Source organism: Cetorhinus maximus, unplaced genomic scaffold, assembly GCF_964194155.1.
Source record: "Cetorhinus maximus unplaced genomic scaffold, sCetMax3.hap1.1 HAP1_SCAFFOLD_1046, whole genome shotgun sequence".
NCBI classification, from domain to species: Eukaryota; Metazoa; Chordata; class Chondrichthyes; order Lamniformes; family Cetorhinidae; genus Cetorhinus; species Cetorhinus maximus.
In genome coordinates this window covers 45783-61724 of record NW_027596988.1, presented here as the reverse complement: position 1 = coordinate 61724, position 15942 = coordinate 45783, and the positions used below count along the sequence as shown (strand labels likewise).

Below are 15942 nucleotides of genomic sequence, written 5' to 3'. Positions count from 1 at the left end.
CCCATCAAACACTCCCAGGACAGGTACAGCACCGGGTTAGATACAGAGTAAAGCTCCCTCGACACCGTCCCCATCAAATACTCCCAGGACAGGTACAGCACAGGATTAGATACAGAGTAAAGCTCCCTCTACACTGTCCCCATCAAATACTCCCAGGACAGGTACAGCACGGGGTTAGATACAGAGTAAAGTTCCCTCGACACCGTCCCCATCAAATACTCCCAGGACAGGTACAGCACGGGGTTAGATACAGAGTAAAGCTCCCTCTACACTGTCCCCATCAAACACTCCCAGGGCAGGTACAGCACCGGGTTAGATACAGAGTAAAGCTCCCTCTACACTGTCCTCATTAAATACTCCCAGGACAGGTACAGCACGGGGTTAGATACAGAGTAAAGCTCCCTCTACACTGTCCCCATCAAACACTCCCAGGGCAGGTACAGCACGGGGTTAGAGACAGAGTAAAGCTCCCTCTGCACTGTCCCCATCAAACACTCCCAGGACAGGTACAGCACGGGGTTAGATACAGAGTAAAGCTCCCTCTACACTGTCCCCATCAAACACTCCCAGGACAGGTACAGCACAGGGTTAGATACAGAGTAAAGCTCCCTCTACACTGCCCCAGAACCTGTCAAATGCTATAGCGGAACACCAAGTTCCAGAGGGCAGGAATGCAAAACTCTTACTGTTAGAAAGCATAAATTTCATTTTGGTTCAGGTGTTTACTATCTGGAACCATTACATACTTCTCTTTCAGTTCCACTGACAGTTTCTTCCAATGCTTAGCAACTCTTCTCCGCACGAGCACTGCTGCAAACTGACGGATCTAAAGTAGATGGGGAAGAAAAAGGTGAGTGTGCTGACAGACGGAGGCGGAAAGCGGAACAAAATATACCCAGAAACAAAATACCGCAGAGGGCTGAGAGAAACTGAAACAGGTTAGATTAGAGAGTTAATGACGGCTGACTCTATGTGGCCAGTGTGTCAGCAATGCTAAGGCGGGAAGGTTCTGTTATTCCCATGGACGACCGTGAATTAACTTCCCTGTTCTTTTCCCAAGATCATTTATGTCCACCCAAGAGGGCAGGTCGGATCCGAAGGTCCACCCGACCTGTGCCATTTCTTTGGCAAAGTTATCCATTTAATCCCACTCCTTTGCTCTTACCCCATATCCCCAACATCCTGTTTCGACATTTACCATTGAATGTGCTTCCGCCGCCACTCAGGTGTGTTACAGATCACAACAACTTGCTTTGTAAAACAGAAAAAAATGCACTTCATTCCTCCCTCTGGTAGTTTTGTCTATCACCATAAACCTGTGTCCTTCTGGTTAGACAACTTCACAAGTGGAAACATTTCCTCCTTATTTATTCCGCCAAAGCTCATCTAAACAAAGTTAGAAGCTGCTCACCTGAGGGTTTGGTGAGCTTGCGAGGATGTTGCAGAGCGCGGGAACCACTGACGGATCCTTAAATGCGTCCTTCAACTGAGCTGTGGCCTGTGGGTGGGACAAGAGACAGAGGGTTACATAGTCTACAGTGCAGGAAGAGGCCACTCGGCCCAACTGTTCTATACTCCACACCAGCCTCCTCCAACAACCCTAATGCAGTGGGACATTGTGCCTTCACACCAGCCTCCTCCAACACCCCTAATGCAGTGGGACATTGTGCCTTCACACCAGCCTCCAACACCCCTAATGCAGTGGGACATTGTGCCTTCACACCAGCCTCCTCCAACACCCCTAATGCAGTGGGACATTGTACCTTCACACCAGCCTCCTCCAACACCCCTAATGCAGTGGGACATTGTACCTTCACACCAGCCTCCTCCAACACCCCTAATGCAGTGGGACATTGTACCTTCACACCAGCCTCCTCCAACACCCCTAATGCAGTGGGACATTGTACCTTCACACCAGCCTCCCCCAACACCCCTAATGCAGTGGGACATTGTGCCTTCGTCACAGAATCATCCTGATAATAATTTAGAAAGAAGGCACTTCATACTCCTGCTTATCCAATCCCTTTTCGAATGTTGTCATCACCATTTCGATAAATACTTGGTGCTAATTAAGTGCCCTAGTGGAGCCGCTGCCTTGAACCACCTCAGTCCATGTGCAGTAGCCTGATAAGTTGATCTGGTGTAAACTGCGCCTAAAGTGCGGTTCGGTCGATGGTTCCAGGATTTTGCCCCAGCGACAGTTGTTGGTACGTGGTAATCAGCCGGAGGTTTAACCTGATGCCATGAGTCTTCATGGGGTCCGAAGTCGATGTTGAGGGCTCCCAGGGCAACTCCCTCCCGACTGTGTACCGCTGTGCCACCACCTCTGCTGGGCCTGTCCTGCCGGTGGGACAAGATGTACCCAGGGATGGTGGTGATGGTGTCTGGTGTGATTCCGTGAGCGTGACTATGTCAGGCTGCTGCTTGACTAGTCTGTGAGACAGCTCTCCCACCTTTTGCACAAGTTCCCCAGATGCTTGTAAGGAGGACTTGGGCAGGGTCTTCACAAGTTTTGGCTTTTCTCCCTTCAACAAGTTTCGGCTTTCTCCCTCTCTCTCTCTTTCTCTCTCTCTCGATTCACAGACCCTTCGTGAAATCAGAAGCATCACCATGTCTAAATATTGGTGGGCCATTTCCAAATCCAAGGGGGAGGCGGTGTTGTCGCGGTATTACCACAGCACTAGTAATCCACAGACCAGGGTTCGAATCCCACTGCCGAAGTTAGTGAAATTTCAATTCAATAAAAACCTGGAATTAAAAGTCTGATGATGGCCATGAAACAATTGTCGATTGTCGTAAAAACCCATCGAAAATGACTCTTAAATGCTCTGGCTTAGCAAGCCACTCAGTCATAACAAGCCACTAAAAAACCTAAACAGACCACTTGGGGTCAACGTAGCCACCAGAAACAATAATGGCAATCGCGCCCTGTCAACTCTGCCAAGTCCTCCTTACTAACATCTGGGGAACTTGTGCAAAAGGTGGGAGAGCTGACTCACAGACTAGTCCACCAGCAGCCTGACATAGTCATCCTCACGGAATCACACCAGACACCACCATCACCATCCCTGGGTACATCCTGTCCCACCGGCAGGACAACCCAGCAGAGGTGGCAGCGGCACAGCAGTACATAGTCGGGAGGGAGTTGTCCTGGGAGCCCTCAACATCGGCTTCGGACCCCACGAAGACTCATGACATGGTATGAGGTGTGAGTTGGCTATGATGGATTGGGAAACGTTACTTAAAGGGATGATGGTGGATAGGCAATGGCAAACGTTCAAAGAGCACATGAGTGAACTGCAATTGTTTATTCCTGTCTGGCACAAAAGTAAAATAGGAAAGGTGGCCAAACCATGGCTTACAAGGGAAATTAGAGATGGCATTTGATCCAAGGAAGAGACATACAAATTGGCCAGAAAAAGCAACAGACCTGAGGATTGGGAGCACTTCAGAATTCAGCAAAGGAGGACCAAGGGATTGATTAAGAAGGGGAAAATAGAGTACGAGAGTAAGCTTGCGGGGAACATAAAAACTGACTGTAAAAGTTTCTATAGGTATGTGAAGAGAAAAAGATTGGTGAAGACAAATGTAGGTCCCTTACAGTCAGAAACAGGGGAATTTATATTGGGAAACAAAGAAATGGCTGACCAACTAAATACATACTTTGGTTCTGTTTTCACAAAGGAGGACACTAATAACATACCAGAAATGTTGGGGAACACAGGGTTTAGTGAGAGGGAGGAACTGAAAGAAATCAGCATTAGTAGGGAAATGGTGTTGGGGAGATTGATGGGATTGATGGCCGATAAATCCCCAGGGCCTGATAATCTACATCCCAGAGTGCTTAAGGAAGTGGCCCTAGAAATAGTGGATGCATTGGTGGCCATCTTCCGAGATTCTACAGACTCTGGAACAGTTCCTACAGATTGGAGGGTAGCTAATGTAACCCCACTATTTAAAAAGGGAGGCAGAGAGAAAACAGGGAATTATAGACCAGTCAGCCTGACGTCTGTAGTGGGGAAAATTCCTGAGTCCATTATAAAAGATTTAATAGCTGAGCATGTGGAAAACAGTGGCAGAATCGGACAGAGTCAGCATGGATTTACGAAAGGGAAATCATGCTTGACAAATCTACTGGAATTTTTCGAGGATGTAACTTGTAGAGTTGATGAGGGGGAGCCAGTGGATAGCAGTTTATTTGGACTTTCAGAAGGCTTTCGACAAAGTCCCACATAAGAGGTTGGAGTGTAAAATTAAAGCGTATGGGATTGGGGGTAGTGTACTGAGATGGATAGAAAACTGGTTGGCAGACAGGAAACAAAGAGTAGGAATAAACAGGTCTTTTTCCGAATGGCAACGAGGCCTGGGTGTCCTTGTACACCAGTTGCTGAAGGTAAGCGTGTAGGCAGTAAAGAAGGCAAATGGTATGTTGGCCTTCATAGCGAGAGGATTCGAGTACAGGAGCAGGGATGTCTTGCTGCAATTGTACAGGGCCTTGGTGAGACCACACCTGGAATATTGTGCGCAGTTTTAGTCTACTTATCTGAGGAAGGTTGTTCTTGCAATAGAGGGAGTGCAGATAATGTTTACCCGACTGATTCCTGGGATGGCGGGACTGACATATGAGGAGAGATTGAGTCGGTTAGGATTATATTCGCTGGAGTTCAGAAGAATGAGGGGGGATCTCATAGAAACCTATAAAACTCTAACAGGACTAGACAGGGTAGATGCAGGAAGGATGTTCCCGATGGTGGTGGAGGGAGTCCAGAACCAGGGGTCACAATCTGGGGATACGGAGTAAACCATTTAGGACTTAGATGAGGAGAAATTTCTTCACCCAGAGAGTGGTGAGCCTGTGGAATTTGCTACCACAGGAAGTAGTTGAGGCCAAAACATTGCATGTTACTAAGAAGGAGTTAAATATAGCTCTTGGGGCGAAAGGGATCAGAGGGTATGGGGAGAAAGCGGGAGCAGGCTATTGAGTTGGATGATCAGCCATGATCATAACGAATGGCGGAGCAGACTCGAAGGACCGAATGGCCTCCTCCTGCTCCTATCGTTTATGTTTCTATTCGGTCTCAGCGATGGAGCCGGAGTACGCGTTCGGTATCAGCAATAGAGCCGACATTTGTATCCGACACCTCTGACACAGCCGGTATCATCAATGCAACTGCCATATGTATACAGTATCTTCAGTGTATCCGACATGTATATCCGGTATACCATATCGCATATCTAATGACAGCCCTTTGCGCCCCCCCCTTTCGGGGACAGCCAGTGGCCCACCCCCACCCAGGGGCAGATCTTGACCCCGCCCCTCCACCCAGGGGCAGCCCTTGACCCCGCCCCCCCCACCCACCCAGGGATGCCCCTTGACCCCGCCCCATCCCAGTGATTGTCCTTTTCCCTATGCCCGGTGACTGTTTTCACTACACACCCCCCCCACAGTGACTCCTCCTAGCCCCGCCCTCAGTGACACCACTTTGCCCCACACCCCATGTGGATTGTCCTTTGCCCCGCCCCCCATGTGGATTGTCCTTTGCCCCGCCCCCCAGGTGGATTGTCCTTTGCCCCGCCCCCCATGTGGATTGTCCTTTGCCCCACACCCCATGTGGATTATCCTTTGCCCCGCCCCCCATGTGGATTGTCCTTTGCCCCGCCCCCCATGTGGATTGTCCTTTGCCCCGCCCCCCATGTGGATTGTCCTTTGCCCCGCCCCCCATGTGGGTTGTCCTTTGCCCCGCCCCCCATGTGGATTGTCCTTTGCCCCGCCCCCCAGGTGGATTGTCCTTTGCCCCGCCCCCCATGTGGATTGTCCTTTGCCCCGCCCCCCATGTGGATTGTCCTTTGCCCCACACCCCATGTGGATTGTCCTTTGCCCCGCCCCCCAGGTGGATTGTCCTTTGCCCCGCCCCCCATGTGGATTGTCCTTTGCCCCGCCCCCCATGTGGATTGTCCTTTGCCCCGCCCCCCATGTGGATTGTCCTTTGCCCCGCCCCCCATGTGGATTGTCCTTTGCCCCGCCCCCCAGGTGGATTGTCCTTTGCCCCGCCCCCCATGTGGATTGTCCTTTGCCCCGCCCCCCATGTGGATTGTCCTTTGCCCCGCCCCCCATGTGGATTGTCCTTTGCCTCGCCCCCCATGTGGATTGTCCTTTGCCCCGCCCCCCATGTGGATTGTCCTTTGCCCCGCCCCCCAGGTGGATTGTCCTTTGCCTCGCCCCCCATGTGGATTGTCCTTTGCCCCGCCCCCCATGTGGATTGTCCTTTGCCCCGCCCCCCAGGTGGATGGTCCTTTGCCTCGCCCCCCATGTGGATTGTCCTTTGCCCTGCCCCCCAGGTGGATTGTCCTTTGCCCCGCCCCCTTGTGTGGATTATCCTTTGCCCCGCCCCCCAGGTGGATTGTCCTTTGCCCCGCCCCCCTTGTGTGGATTATCCTTTGCCCCGCCCCCCAGGTGGATTGTCCTTTGCCCCGCCCCCCTTGTGTGGATTATCCTTTGCCCCGCCCCCCCTGTGTGGATTGTCCTTTGCCCCGCCCCCTGTGTGGATTGTCCTTTGCCTCGCCCCCCTGTGTGGATTGTCCTTTGCCCCGCCCCCCCCAGTGATTGACAGCCGCCCCCTCCCCGGTGATTGGCGGTTCCCTCCCGGCTCACGCGCCGCTGTTTGAAAAGCGCTCGCGCAGCCGCCGCCGGCTGGCAGTTGGCGCTCGAGCGCGGCTCGGCCCCGGCCTGTCCCCCTCAGGACAAACACCGCCTGAGGCAGATCCTCTCCCCCTCCCATCTCCACCCACCTGCTGAATCAGGGCCGTGTCGGGCTCCAGCAGGTTGTTGAGGATCTTCTCCAGGAACTCCGCCATCGTCGGCCGGCTTCCCTCAGCGTTTGATGTGCCGCCGCCGCCTTTCCCCTCGCTCCCCTGCCACCTTTCTCTCTCTCTCTCTCTCTCTGTCTGTCTGTCCCTCCCTCTCTGACTTGCTGTCACTGGCGGCCGGCAACGTGCTTCCCTTCCGACTGGCTGCCCGCTGCGACCAGGAGGCGCCGCCGGACGCGGCGGGAGGACCTGCCGGGCAGGAGCGCCGCCCTGCGACTGGGAGGACCGCGTCTGCCCCGCCCCCAGTTATTGGGAGGATCGCGTCATCCCCCAATAATTGGGAGGACCGCGTCAGCCCCGCCCCCAATAATTGGGGGGACCGCGTCAGCCCCGCCCCCAATAATTGGGAGGACTGCGTCAGCCCCGCCCCCAATAATTGGGAGGACCGCGTCAGACCCGCCCCCAATAATTGGGAAGACCGCGTCAGACCCGCCCCCAATAACTGGGAGGACAGCGTCAGACCCGCCCCCAATTATTGGGAGGAAAGCGTCAGCCCCGCCCCTAATTATTGGGAGGACCGCGTTAGCCCCCGCCCCCAATTATTGGGAGGACCGCGTCAACCCCGCTCCCCGTAGGTGGGAAGGCCGAGAAGGCCCTGCCCCCAATTATTGGGTAGACCGAGACTGCCCCGCCCTCTGCAGGTGGGAAGACCGAGACAGCTCCGCCCCCTGTGGGCGGGAGGACCTGGACAGCGCCCCCTGTGGGCGGGAGGACTGGGACAGCGCCCCCCTGTGGGCGGGAGGTCTGGGACAGCGCCCCCCCTGTGGGCGGGAGGACCTGGACAGCGCCCCCCCTGTGGGCGGGAGGACCTGGACAGCGCACCCCTGTGGGCGGGAGGACTGGGACAGCGCCCCCTGTGGGCGGGAGGACTGGGACAGCGCCCCCGTGTGGGCGGGAGGACTGGAATTCTTGTCTGAACGACAAATGTCTGGTGGAAATGTTGCCATTTGTTTGTCTTCACCTTTTGCAAATGCAAATCCTATATTGGATGTCTGGAGCGTGTGCATTTGTTGTGGGGTGTGATAGCGAAGCGGAGCACAGAGAGTGAGGCCATTCGGCCCATCGCGCCTGTGCCAGCCCTTTGGTGGCTCCCTCCCATTCGTCGCGCTCCCCTTATCGTTGGTGGTGGCCCTGCCATTATTATGTTTCTGTTTCCCCTCTTCCGGCATTTATCCCCTTTTGGAAAGTTACGCTTGAATCTGCTTTCGCTGCCCTTTCGCCCGCGGAGCGTGTAAAAGGCATTGATCGCATTCAATGGCGGAGCAGACCCGATGGGCCGAACGGCCTACCCCCCCTCCCCCGCTCCTTTGTTTCATCGCTAAGGGAGTTCGAGGGTTGTGGGGAAAAGGCAGGGAAGTTAGAGTTCAGGCTTATCAGATCGGCCACGATCTCATTGACAGGGCGGAGCAGACTCGATGGGCCGAATGGCCTGCTCCCGTTCCTGCTCCTCCGCCTCCTGGTCTTGCCCCTATGAGCGGGCGACGGCCCGCGTGATATCCATTTTAAATTCTCCGCCCTATCGTATCCCAGAATCTCAGCAGTTTAGCGGCACAGAAGGAGGCCATTCGGCCCATCGTGCCTTGCGCCGGCTCTCCGAACGAGCGTTCTGACCTAGTGCCCATTTCCCTGCCCTCTCCCGCCCCACCCCCCATACCCCTTGCACGTTGCTTCTGTTCAAATAGCCACCTCTCGGCGCCTCCGCCTCGCCGCTAGGCCTCTCGAGGCCTCCGCCTCGCCACTAGGCCTCTCTATGCCTCGCCGCTAGGCCTCTCGACGCCTCCGCCTCGCCGCTAGGCCCCTCCACGCCTCCGCCTCGCCGCTAGGCCTCTGGACGCCTCTGCCTGTCACCAGATTGCCAGGCCGTTGATCCCACACGCAGGGCAGGAATTCCCTCCAATTAAACCTCAGGAAGGCCGAAGCCTTGTCGTTTCCCGATGAACACTGGGCACAAAATTTTACTGACCTTTTGAGCTCCTTCCACCACCACCCCCCTCTTCCCCCACCACCACTCAAGGTCCAGTGGCCTCCAAACCTCCCTCAACCTCTCCCAACCCCCCGAGACCCCTATCGCACCACCCCCACCACCCCCCCCCCCCCCCCCCCCCACCAAACCTCTCCCTCGCGCCCACCTCTCCCCCCGCCTCCCCAGGCCTTCCCTCCCCTCCCCATCCTGGGACCCGCCTGCCCAACCCCCCAAAACTGATTTGGGTCTCCAGTCCCGGGACATGGTCTCCAACAAACCACTTGGACCTTCTGTCCACCTGCGGCGCTGTTGCTGCGAGGACCGGGAGAGCTGCCGGCCAATCTGATTGGCTGCGGGGGCTAGTCGCACTCTGCGGGATGGGGTAAGGGGGGAGGGGGTGTTCCCCCACTGACTCTCGGGACGGAGGGAAGCGAGACACCCCCACCACCCCCCTGCCATCCGAAAGATTCGGGGCCACCGTTCCCTAGCTCCGGACTCCGTCAGGACTGAGCCCTGGGAGGGTGGGACTGTCGTATGAGGAGCGATTGGGCCAAGCTGCCTTTATTCACCGCAGTTGCGAAGGATGAGCGGAGATCTGATCAAAACGTATAAAATTCTGACAGGGATGGACAGACTGGACACAGGGAGGGATGTTTCCTCTGGCTGGAGGAGGGGTCTAGAACAAGGGGGGGGTCACAGTCTCAGGATACGGGGTCGACCATTCGGGACTGAGATGAGGAGAAGCCTCTTCACTCGGAGGGTGGCGAACCTGAGGAACTCTCTGCTACGGAAGCTGTGGCGGGCGGGTCACTGGATACATTTAAGAAGGGGATGAGATAGATTTCTAAGACTCTAAGGGCGTCAAGGTGGGTGTGGAGAGTGCGGGAGTGCGGTGCGGAGATGGAGGATCAGCCAGCAGGCATCGAGGGGCCGACTGACCCACTCCTGCCCCTGTTCTCTATGTTTTCTATGTACCTTTCCCTCTCCCTGGCAACAGGTGACCCCATGCCCACCCTAAGGGCACCTACACCAGGGCGGCTCACAAGCACCTCTTTGAGAGGGGGGGGCGGGGGGCCGAATGGCCTACCCCTAACTCCGACAGTTTCACCAGGCGGCCAATGAATCGACTCAGCAGTGGGGAAAGGCTTGACCGTTTATTGAGCACATCGTCCATCGCAAACAAGCAACGCCGCGTCCCGAGGTGGTGTCCGCCACCGGGCGCTCACTGGAGTTGGCAGGCCTCCCGCTCGATGGTGCTGGCGATGGGCTCGGGGCTGGACTCGTGCTGAAGCTGGCAGGAGAAGCGGGAGTGGGCGCCCCACTGCCCGGCGGGCAGGGTCAGGTAGCCGCTCCAGCTGTAGCTGCCGTCCTTGGCCGGGGCCGCCTCCGCCGCGCTGGCCCACAGCTCGCTCTCCGCCTCCACGCCGTCCAGGGTCCAGCGGGCGCGCACGTAGCCGGGGTAGAAGCCGTCCGCCAGGCAGCTGAGGGTCACGTTGTCGCGGGTCAGCTGGTCAGCCGGTGGCGGGTACAGGTGGACGGTTGGCGCCGACAGTTGGCGACCTGTGGGGGTGGGGTGGGTGGGGAGAGAGAGAGAGAGGAGACATTAGTCGAGCCCCGATACAAAAATAACAACACTGCCGCTCTGCCGCGGTGCTAATCAGCTACTAGAGCCCCTCCCGTGACCTCACATCACCCTCCCGGTGCGGTACGGAGACCGGAACTGTACACGGGGCTCCCGGTGCGATACGGAGACCAGAACTGTACACGGTGCTCCCAGTGCGATACGGAGACCGGAACTGTACACGGTGCTCCCGGTGCGATACGGAGACCAGAACTGTACACGGTGCGATACGGAGACCGGAACTGTACACGGTGTTCCTGGTGCGATATGGAGACCGGAACTGTACACGGGGCTCCCGGTGCGGTACGGAGACCGGAACTGTACACGGGGCTCCCGGTGCGGTACGGAGACCGGAACTGTACACGGGGCTCCCAGTGCGATACGGAGACCGGAACTGTACACGGTGCTCCCGGTGCGATACGGAGACCAGAACTGTACACGGTGCGATACGGAGACCGGAACTGTACACGGTGTTCCTGGTGCGATATGGAGACCGGAACTGTACACGGTGCTCCCAGTGTGATACGGAGACCGGAACTGTACACGGTGCTCCCAGTGACATACGGAGACCGGAACTGTACACGGTGCTCCCGGTGCGATACGGAGACCGGAACTGTACACGGTGCTCCCAGTGCCGTACGGAGACAGCAACTGTACACGGCGCTCCCGGTGCGATACAGAGACCGGAATGGTACACGGTGCTCCAGGTGCGATACGGAGACCGGAACTGTACACGGTGCTCCCGGTGCGATACGGAGACCGGAACTGTACACGGTGCTCCTGGTGCGATACGGAGACCGGGACTGTACACGGTGCTCCCGGTGCGATACGGAGACCGGGACTGTACACGGTGATCCCGGTGCGATACGGAGACCGGGACTGTACACGGTGCTCCCGGTGCGATATGGAGACCGGGACTGTACACGGTGCTCCCGGTGCGATACGGAGACTGGAACTGTACACGGTGCTCCCGGTGTGATAGGGAGACCGGAACTGTACACGGTGCTCCTGGTGCGATACGGAGACCGGGACTGTACACGGTGCTCCTGGTGCGATACGGAGACCGGGACTGTACACGGTGCTCCCGGTGCGATACGGAGACCGGGACTGTACACGGTGATCCCGGTGCGATACGGAGACCGGGACTGTACACGGTGCTCCCGGTGCGATACGGAGACCGGGACTGTACACGGTGCTCCCGGTGCGATACGGAGACCGGTACTGTACACGGTGCTCCCGGTGCGATAGGGAGACCGGAACTGTACACGGTGCTCCCGGTGCGATACGGAGACCGGGACTGTACACGGTGCTCCCGGTGCGATACGGAGACCGGGACTGTACACGGTGCTCCCGGTGCGATACGGAGACCGGGACTGTACACGGTGCTCCCGGTGCGATACGGAGACCGGGACTGTACACGGTGCTCCCGGTGCGATACGGAGACCGGGACTGTACACGGTGATCCCGGTGCGATACGGAGACCGGGACTGTACACGGTGCTCCCGGTGCGATACGGAGACCGGGACTGTACACGGCGATCCCGGTGCGATACGGAGACCGGGACTGTACACGGTGCTCCCGGTGCGATACGGAGACCGGGACCGTACACGGTGCTCCCGGTGCGATACGGAGACCGGGACTGTACACGGTGCTCCCGGTGTGTTAGGGAGACTGGGACTGAGTGCTCCCCCCACCCCTCTCCACCCCCCCAGGTACAGGTGCCATGGCCGTATATAAGCTCATGAATTTGAAGGTGGGCTTGAGGATACTCACTGGGTATAAGCAGTTGCACGCCGGTGCCAAAGTGGAGCTGGTTGCTGTGAGAGACGGCGCAGTAGTAGGCGCCCGTGTCAGCCTCCACGATGCTGCTGATGGTCAGGATGTAGCTGTTGGTCTTTGTGTCCCTGGAGGGGAGGTAACGCTCGGTGATGCCCTTGGCCCGTTCAATGCTGCCGCTCGCCCAGTGCACCAGCACATACTCGGGTCTCTGCGCCCCGCGCCGCCGGTACCAGATGCCCCCGTAGTCGCCGACGTTGAGGTTCTCCACCCGGCAGGACAAGGCTGCAGTCCCGCCTTTCGGCACGGAGGCCGACAGAGGCTGCTGGAGGACGGGGGTCGGACTGACGCCTGAAAGACAGGAAGGTGTGAGTGAAGGGCAAGAGGTTAGCCCGGTCAGGGGGAGGTGGGGGTGGGAGTGGGGGTGGGGGAGGGGGTCTCCGTTCAGAGCTGGAATGGACGCCTGGAAAGGAAGAGAGGAAGGGGAGAGACAATGGAGAAGGATTGAGAAAGGTGGAAAAAGAGAGAGGGGGTGGGGGGGTGAGGGTGGGGTGGGGTGGGGGGTTGGGGGTGTAGATTGCCCTCCGATGAGAGGCTGAGCGAATTGGGCCGATATTCCCTGGGAGTTCAGAGGGATGAGAGGCGATCTCATTGAAAGCCGCGGGATCGTGAAGGGGTTTGACGGGGGCGGAGGCTGAGAGATTGTTTCCCCGCTGCTCGGGTTGGGGGGGGGATCTATAAACACGGGAGGGAGTGGGGGGGGGGGGCGGTGGCGTAGGGCACAGGGTCAGGATAAGGGGTCGGCCATTTTGGATAAGCGGTCGGCCATTTTGGGTAAGGGGTCCGGCCATTTCGGATAAGGGGTCCGGCCATTTCGGATAAGGGGTCCGGCCATTTCGGATAAGGGGTCCGGCCATTTCGGATAAGGGGTCCGGCCATTTTGGATAAGGGTGTCGGCCATTTTGGATAAGGGGGTCAGCCATTTCAGATAAGGGGGTCGGCCATTTCAGATAAGGGGGTCGGCCATTTCGGATAAGGGGTCCGGCCATTTTGGATAAGGGTGTCGGCCATTTTGGATAAGGGGGTCAGCCATTTCAGATAAGGGGGTCGGCCATTTCAGATAAGGGGGTCGGCCATTTCGGATAAGGGGTCCGGCCATTTCGGATAAGGGGTCCGGCCATTTCGGATAAGGGGTCCGGCCATTTCGGATAAGGGGTCGGCCATTTTGGAGGAGAAATGACTTCGCTCGGAGGGCCGTGAATCTCTGGAACTCTCTACCCCAGAGGGTTGTGGATGCCCCGTCGCTGAAGACACCTTAAGGCCGGGACAGGCGGTTTTTTGGTCTCTCAAGGAGGTGGGGGGGGGCGGGGGGTTAAGGGATACGGGGAGCGGGCGGACGGGTGGGGGAATGGAGTTGACGCCCAAGGTCAGCCACGATGGTGTTGGAAGGCGGACCAGGCTCGAGGGGCCGAATGGCCGTCTCCTGTGTTCAATAGCAACAACGCCCCACATTTATATAGCGCCTTAACCCGACCCCAACGCGCTTCTCGGGGTGGGGGGCTTCGTAAAACCGAGGCCCTGAAGGGGTCCTTAGGGCCGATTCGTTGGTCGAGGAGGTAGATTTTAAGGAACGTCTGAAAGGAGAGAGAGAAGGGAGGGACGGAGAGGTTGAGGGAGGGAATCCCAGAGCCTAGGGACCCCCCCCGCACCCCCCCACCGGACACGGAGGAAGCAGAGTTTCGGACGAGTTCGGGTTTGCGGAGGGCCGAATGCGGGAAGCCAGCCCGGAGGGTGTCGGGAGTCGTCGGGGTCAGAGGTAACGGAGTGAGGCGTGGACGAGGGTTTCTGCAGCCGATGAGCTGAGAGAGAGAGAGAGAGAGAGAGCGCCCGAAGTCGGGCTCTGCCACCCGGGCAGAACCGAAGGGGTGGAGTGGCGCGGGCATTGTGGTCGAGGGCTTAGAATGGAAGAAGTGGAGGGAGAGAAAGAAAGAACGCGAGAGAGAGAGAGAGAGAGAAAACAACAATAACTTGCATTTATATAGCGTCTTTAACAGGGTAAAGTGTCCTGAGGTGGTTCGCAGGAGCATTTCTAAAGCAAAATATAACACCAAGCCACATTCAGAGACGTTAGTCCAGAATTCACTGTTATAATGACCGTGAGGCTAATGGCCCTCGCTGTCACTTTTTGCTGCTTCCTTAGCCTCCCTGTTTACTTTTTAAATAATTGCCGATTGTCCCGTTGGTTGCCCGTGAACCCCACCTCAGAAGGTAGTCCCCGGTGTAAGAACCCTGCTAATGATGGTGATAATTGTCAACGCCTGCCAAACAGCCTCCCACACCACCGATTCACGTTTACAAGTGTGGAGTCTCATGCCTTCAGGTGGTGACGTTTTGGTGGGGAGATTTTGAAGCTACCCAATTGTAAGTTTTCAAGTTTTATTTCCCTTTACCCTCTCTTCACTTTTCTCTCTCTCTCTCTCTCTCTCTGATTTGACGTTTACGTTATCGAGTCTACAACACAGAAATGGGCCATTCAGCCCACTGTTCCGTTGCTGGTGTTTATGGTCTGTACAAGCCTCCCCTCACCCCTCCTCGCCTCACCCCAGCAGCACATTCTTCCAATCTATTATCCGGCTTCCCCTTCTCAGCCCTTCTAAAGCTCCGGTTAGGGCACAGCTGGAACATGGAGTCGTGTTGCGATGGCTGCGCTGTGGGAAGGATGCAAGGTTCCTCGGGAGGGTGTGGAGAGGGATTTACCAGTACGGTTCCGGGGATGAGGGGGGTGTAATTTTAGCGATAGAGTGAGGCTGGAGGTGCTGGGGATCGGAGGGAAGGAGATGGAGGGGGGGGGGATCTGATCGAGGCGGACACGATGAGGACAGGTTTGGACAAGGAGAAGCTGTTCCCACTCGCTGACAAGTGTGAGGACTGGGGAGGGGCACGGATTTAAGGGGACTTTCCCACAGCGAGCGATAATGATCCGGAATGATTCCCACCTACAGGGTCGGTGGAAGCAGAGACGACAAATGATTTCAAAACAAAATCCGATGGGCGCTCGAGGGAAATGGGCTTGCAAGATTTTGGAGGGAGAGCAGGGGAATGGGACTGACTGGATTGCTCTACAGAGAGCCAGCATAGACTCAATGGGCTGAGTGGCCTCCTTATCTGCTCTAATGTCTCTACAACTCTCAATTTATGAATACTCATTTTCATATGGTAGTACAGAACTTGAGTATTGCTGAAAATATTTGGTATTTGAAGTATTCGGAAGCAAATGGGTGTATTAGTGAGAGGCAGCATGGTTTTGTGAAGGGGAGGCCGTGTCTCACTAACTTGATCGAGTTTTTCGAGGAAGATGATTGACGATGGAAGGGTGGTGGATGTTATCTACATGGATTCCAGTAAGGCCTTTGACAAGGTCCCTCATGGCAGACTGGTACAGAAGGTAAAGTCGCATGGGATCTGAGGTGAGCTGGCAAGATGGATACAGAATTGGCTTGGTCACAGAAGACAGAGGGTAGCAGTGGAAGGGTGCTTTTCTGAATGGAGAGCTGTGACTAGTGGTGTTCCGCAGGGATCAGTGCTGGGACCTTTGCTGTTTGTGGTTTACATAAATGATTTAGAGGAAAATGTTAGTGGGTTAATTAGTAAGTTTACAGACGACACTAAGGTTGGAGGAGTTGCAGATAGTGAAGAGGATTGTCAAAGGATACAA

At 56.5% G+C, this 15942-nt stretch overlaps 2 protein-coding genes across 2 annotated transcripts in view; both read right to left on the bottom strand.

Moving 5' to 3' along the window:
- Positions 1 to 7078, bottom strand: part of ipo4 (importin 4) — a 57552-nt gene extending 50474 nt beyond the window's left edge. The window contains exons 1-3 of the mRNA XM_078536255.1: positions 6790 to 7078; positions 1412 to 1498; positions 747 to 826 (exon numbers count right to left, since the gene is read on the bottom strand). Of these exons, the coding sequence (XP_078392381.1) occupies positions 747 to 826; positions 1412 to 1498; positions 6790 to 6855 (233 nt within the window). The 5' untranslated portion in view covers positions 6856 to 7078. The remainder of the gene's footprint in view (positions 1 to 746; positions 827 to 1411; positions 1499 to 6789) is intronic.
- A 2893-nt stretch (positions 7079 to 9971) lies between these two features.
- LOC144675613 (immunoglobulin kappa light chain-like) overlaps positions 9972 to 15942 on the bottom strand; it is a 51549-nt gene continuing 45578 nt past the window's right edge. The window contains exons 6-7 of the mRNA XM_078536257.1: positions 12225 to 12578; positions 9972 to 10390 (exon numbers count right to left, since the gene is read on the bottom strand). Coding sequence (XP_078392383.1) covers positions 10053 to 10390; positions 12225 to 12578 — 692 coding nt within the window. The 3' untranslated portion in view covers positions 9972 to 10052. The remainder of the gene's footprint in view (positions 10391 to 12224; positions 12579 to 15942) is intronic.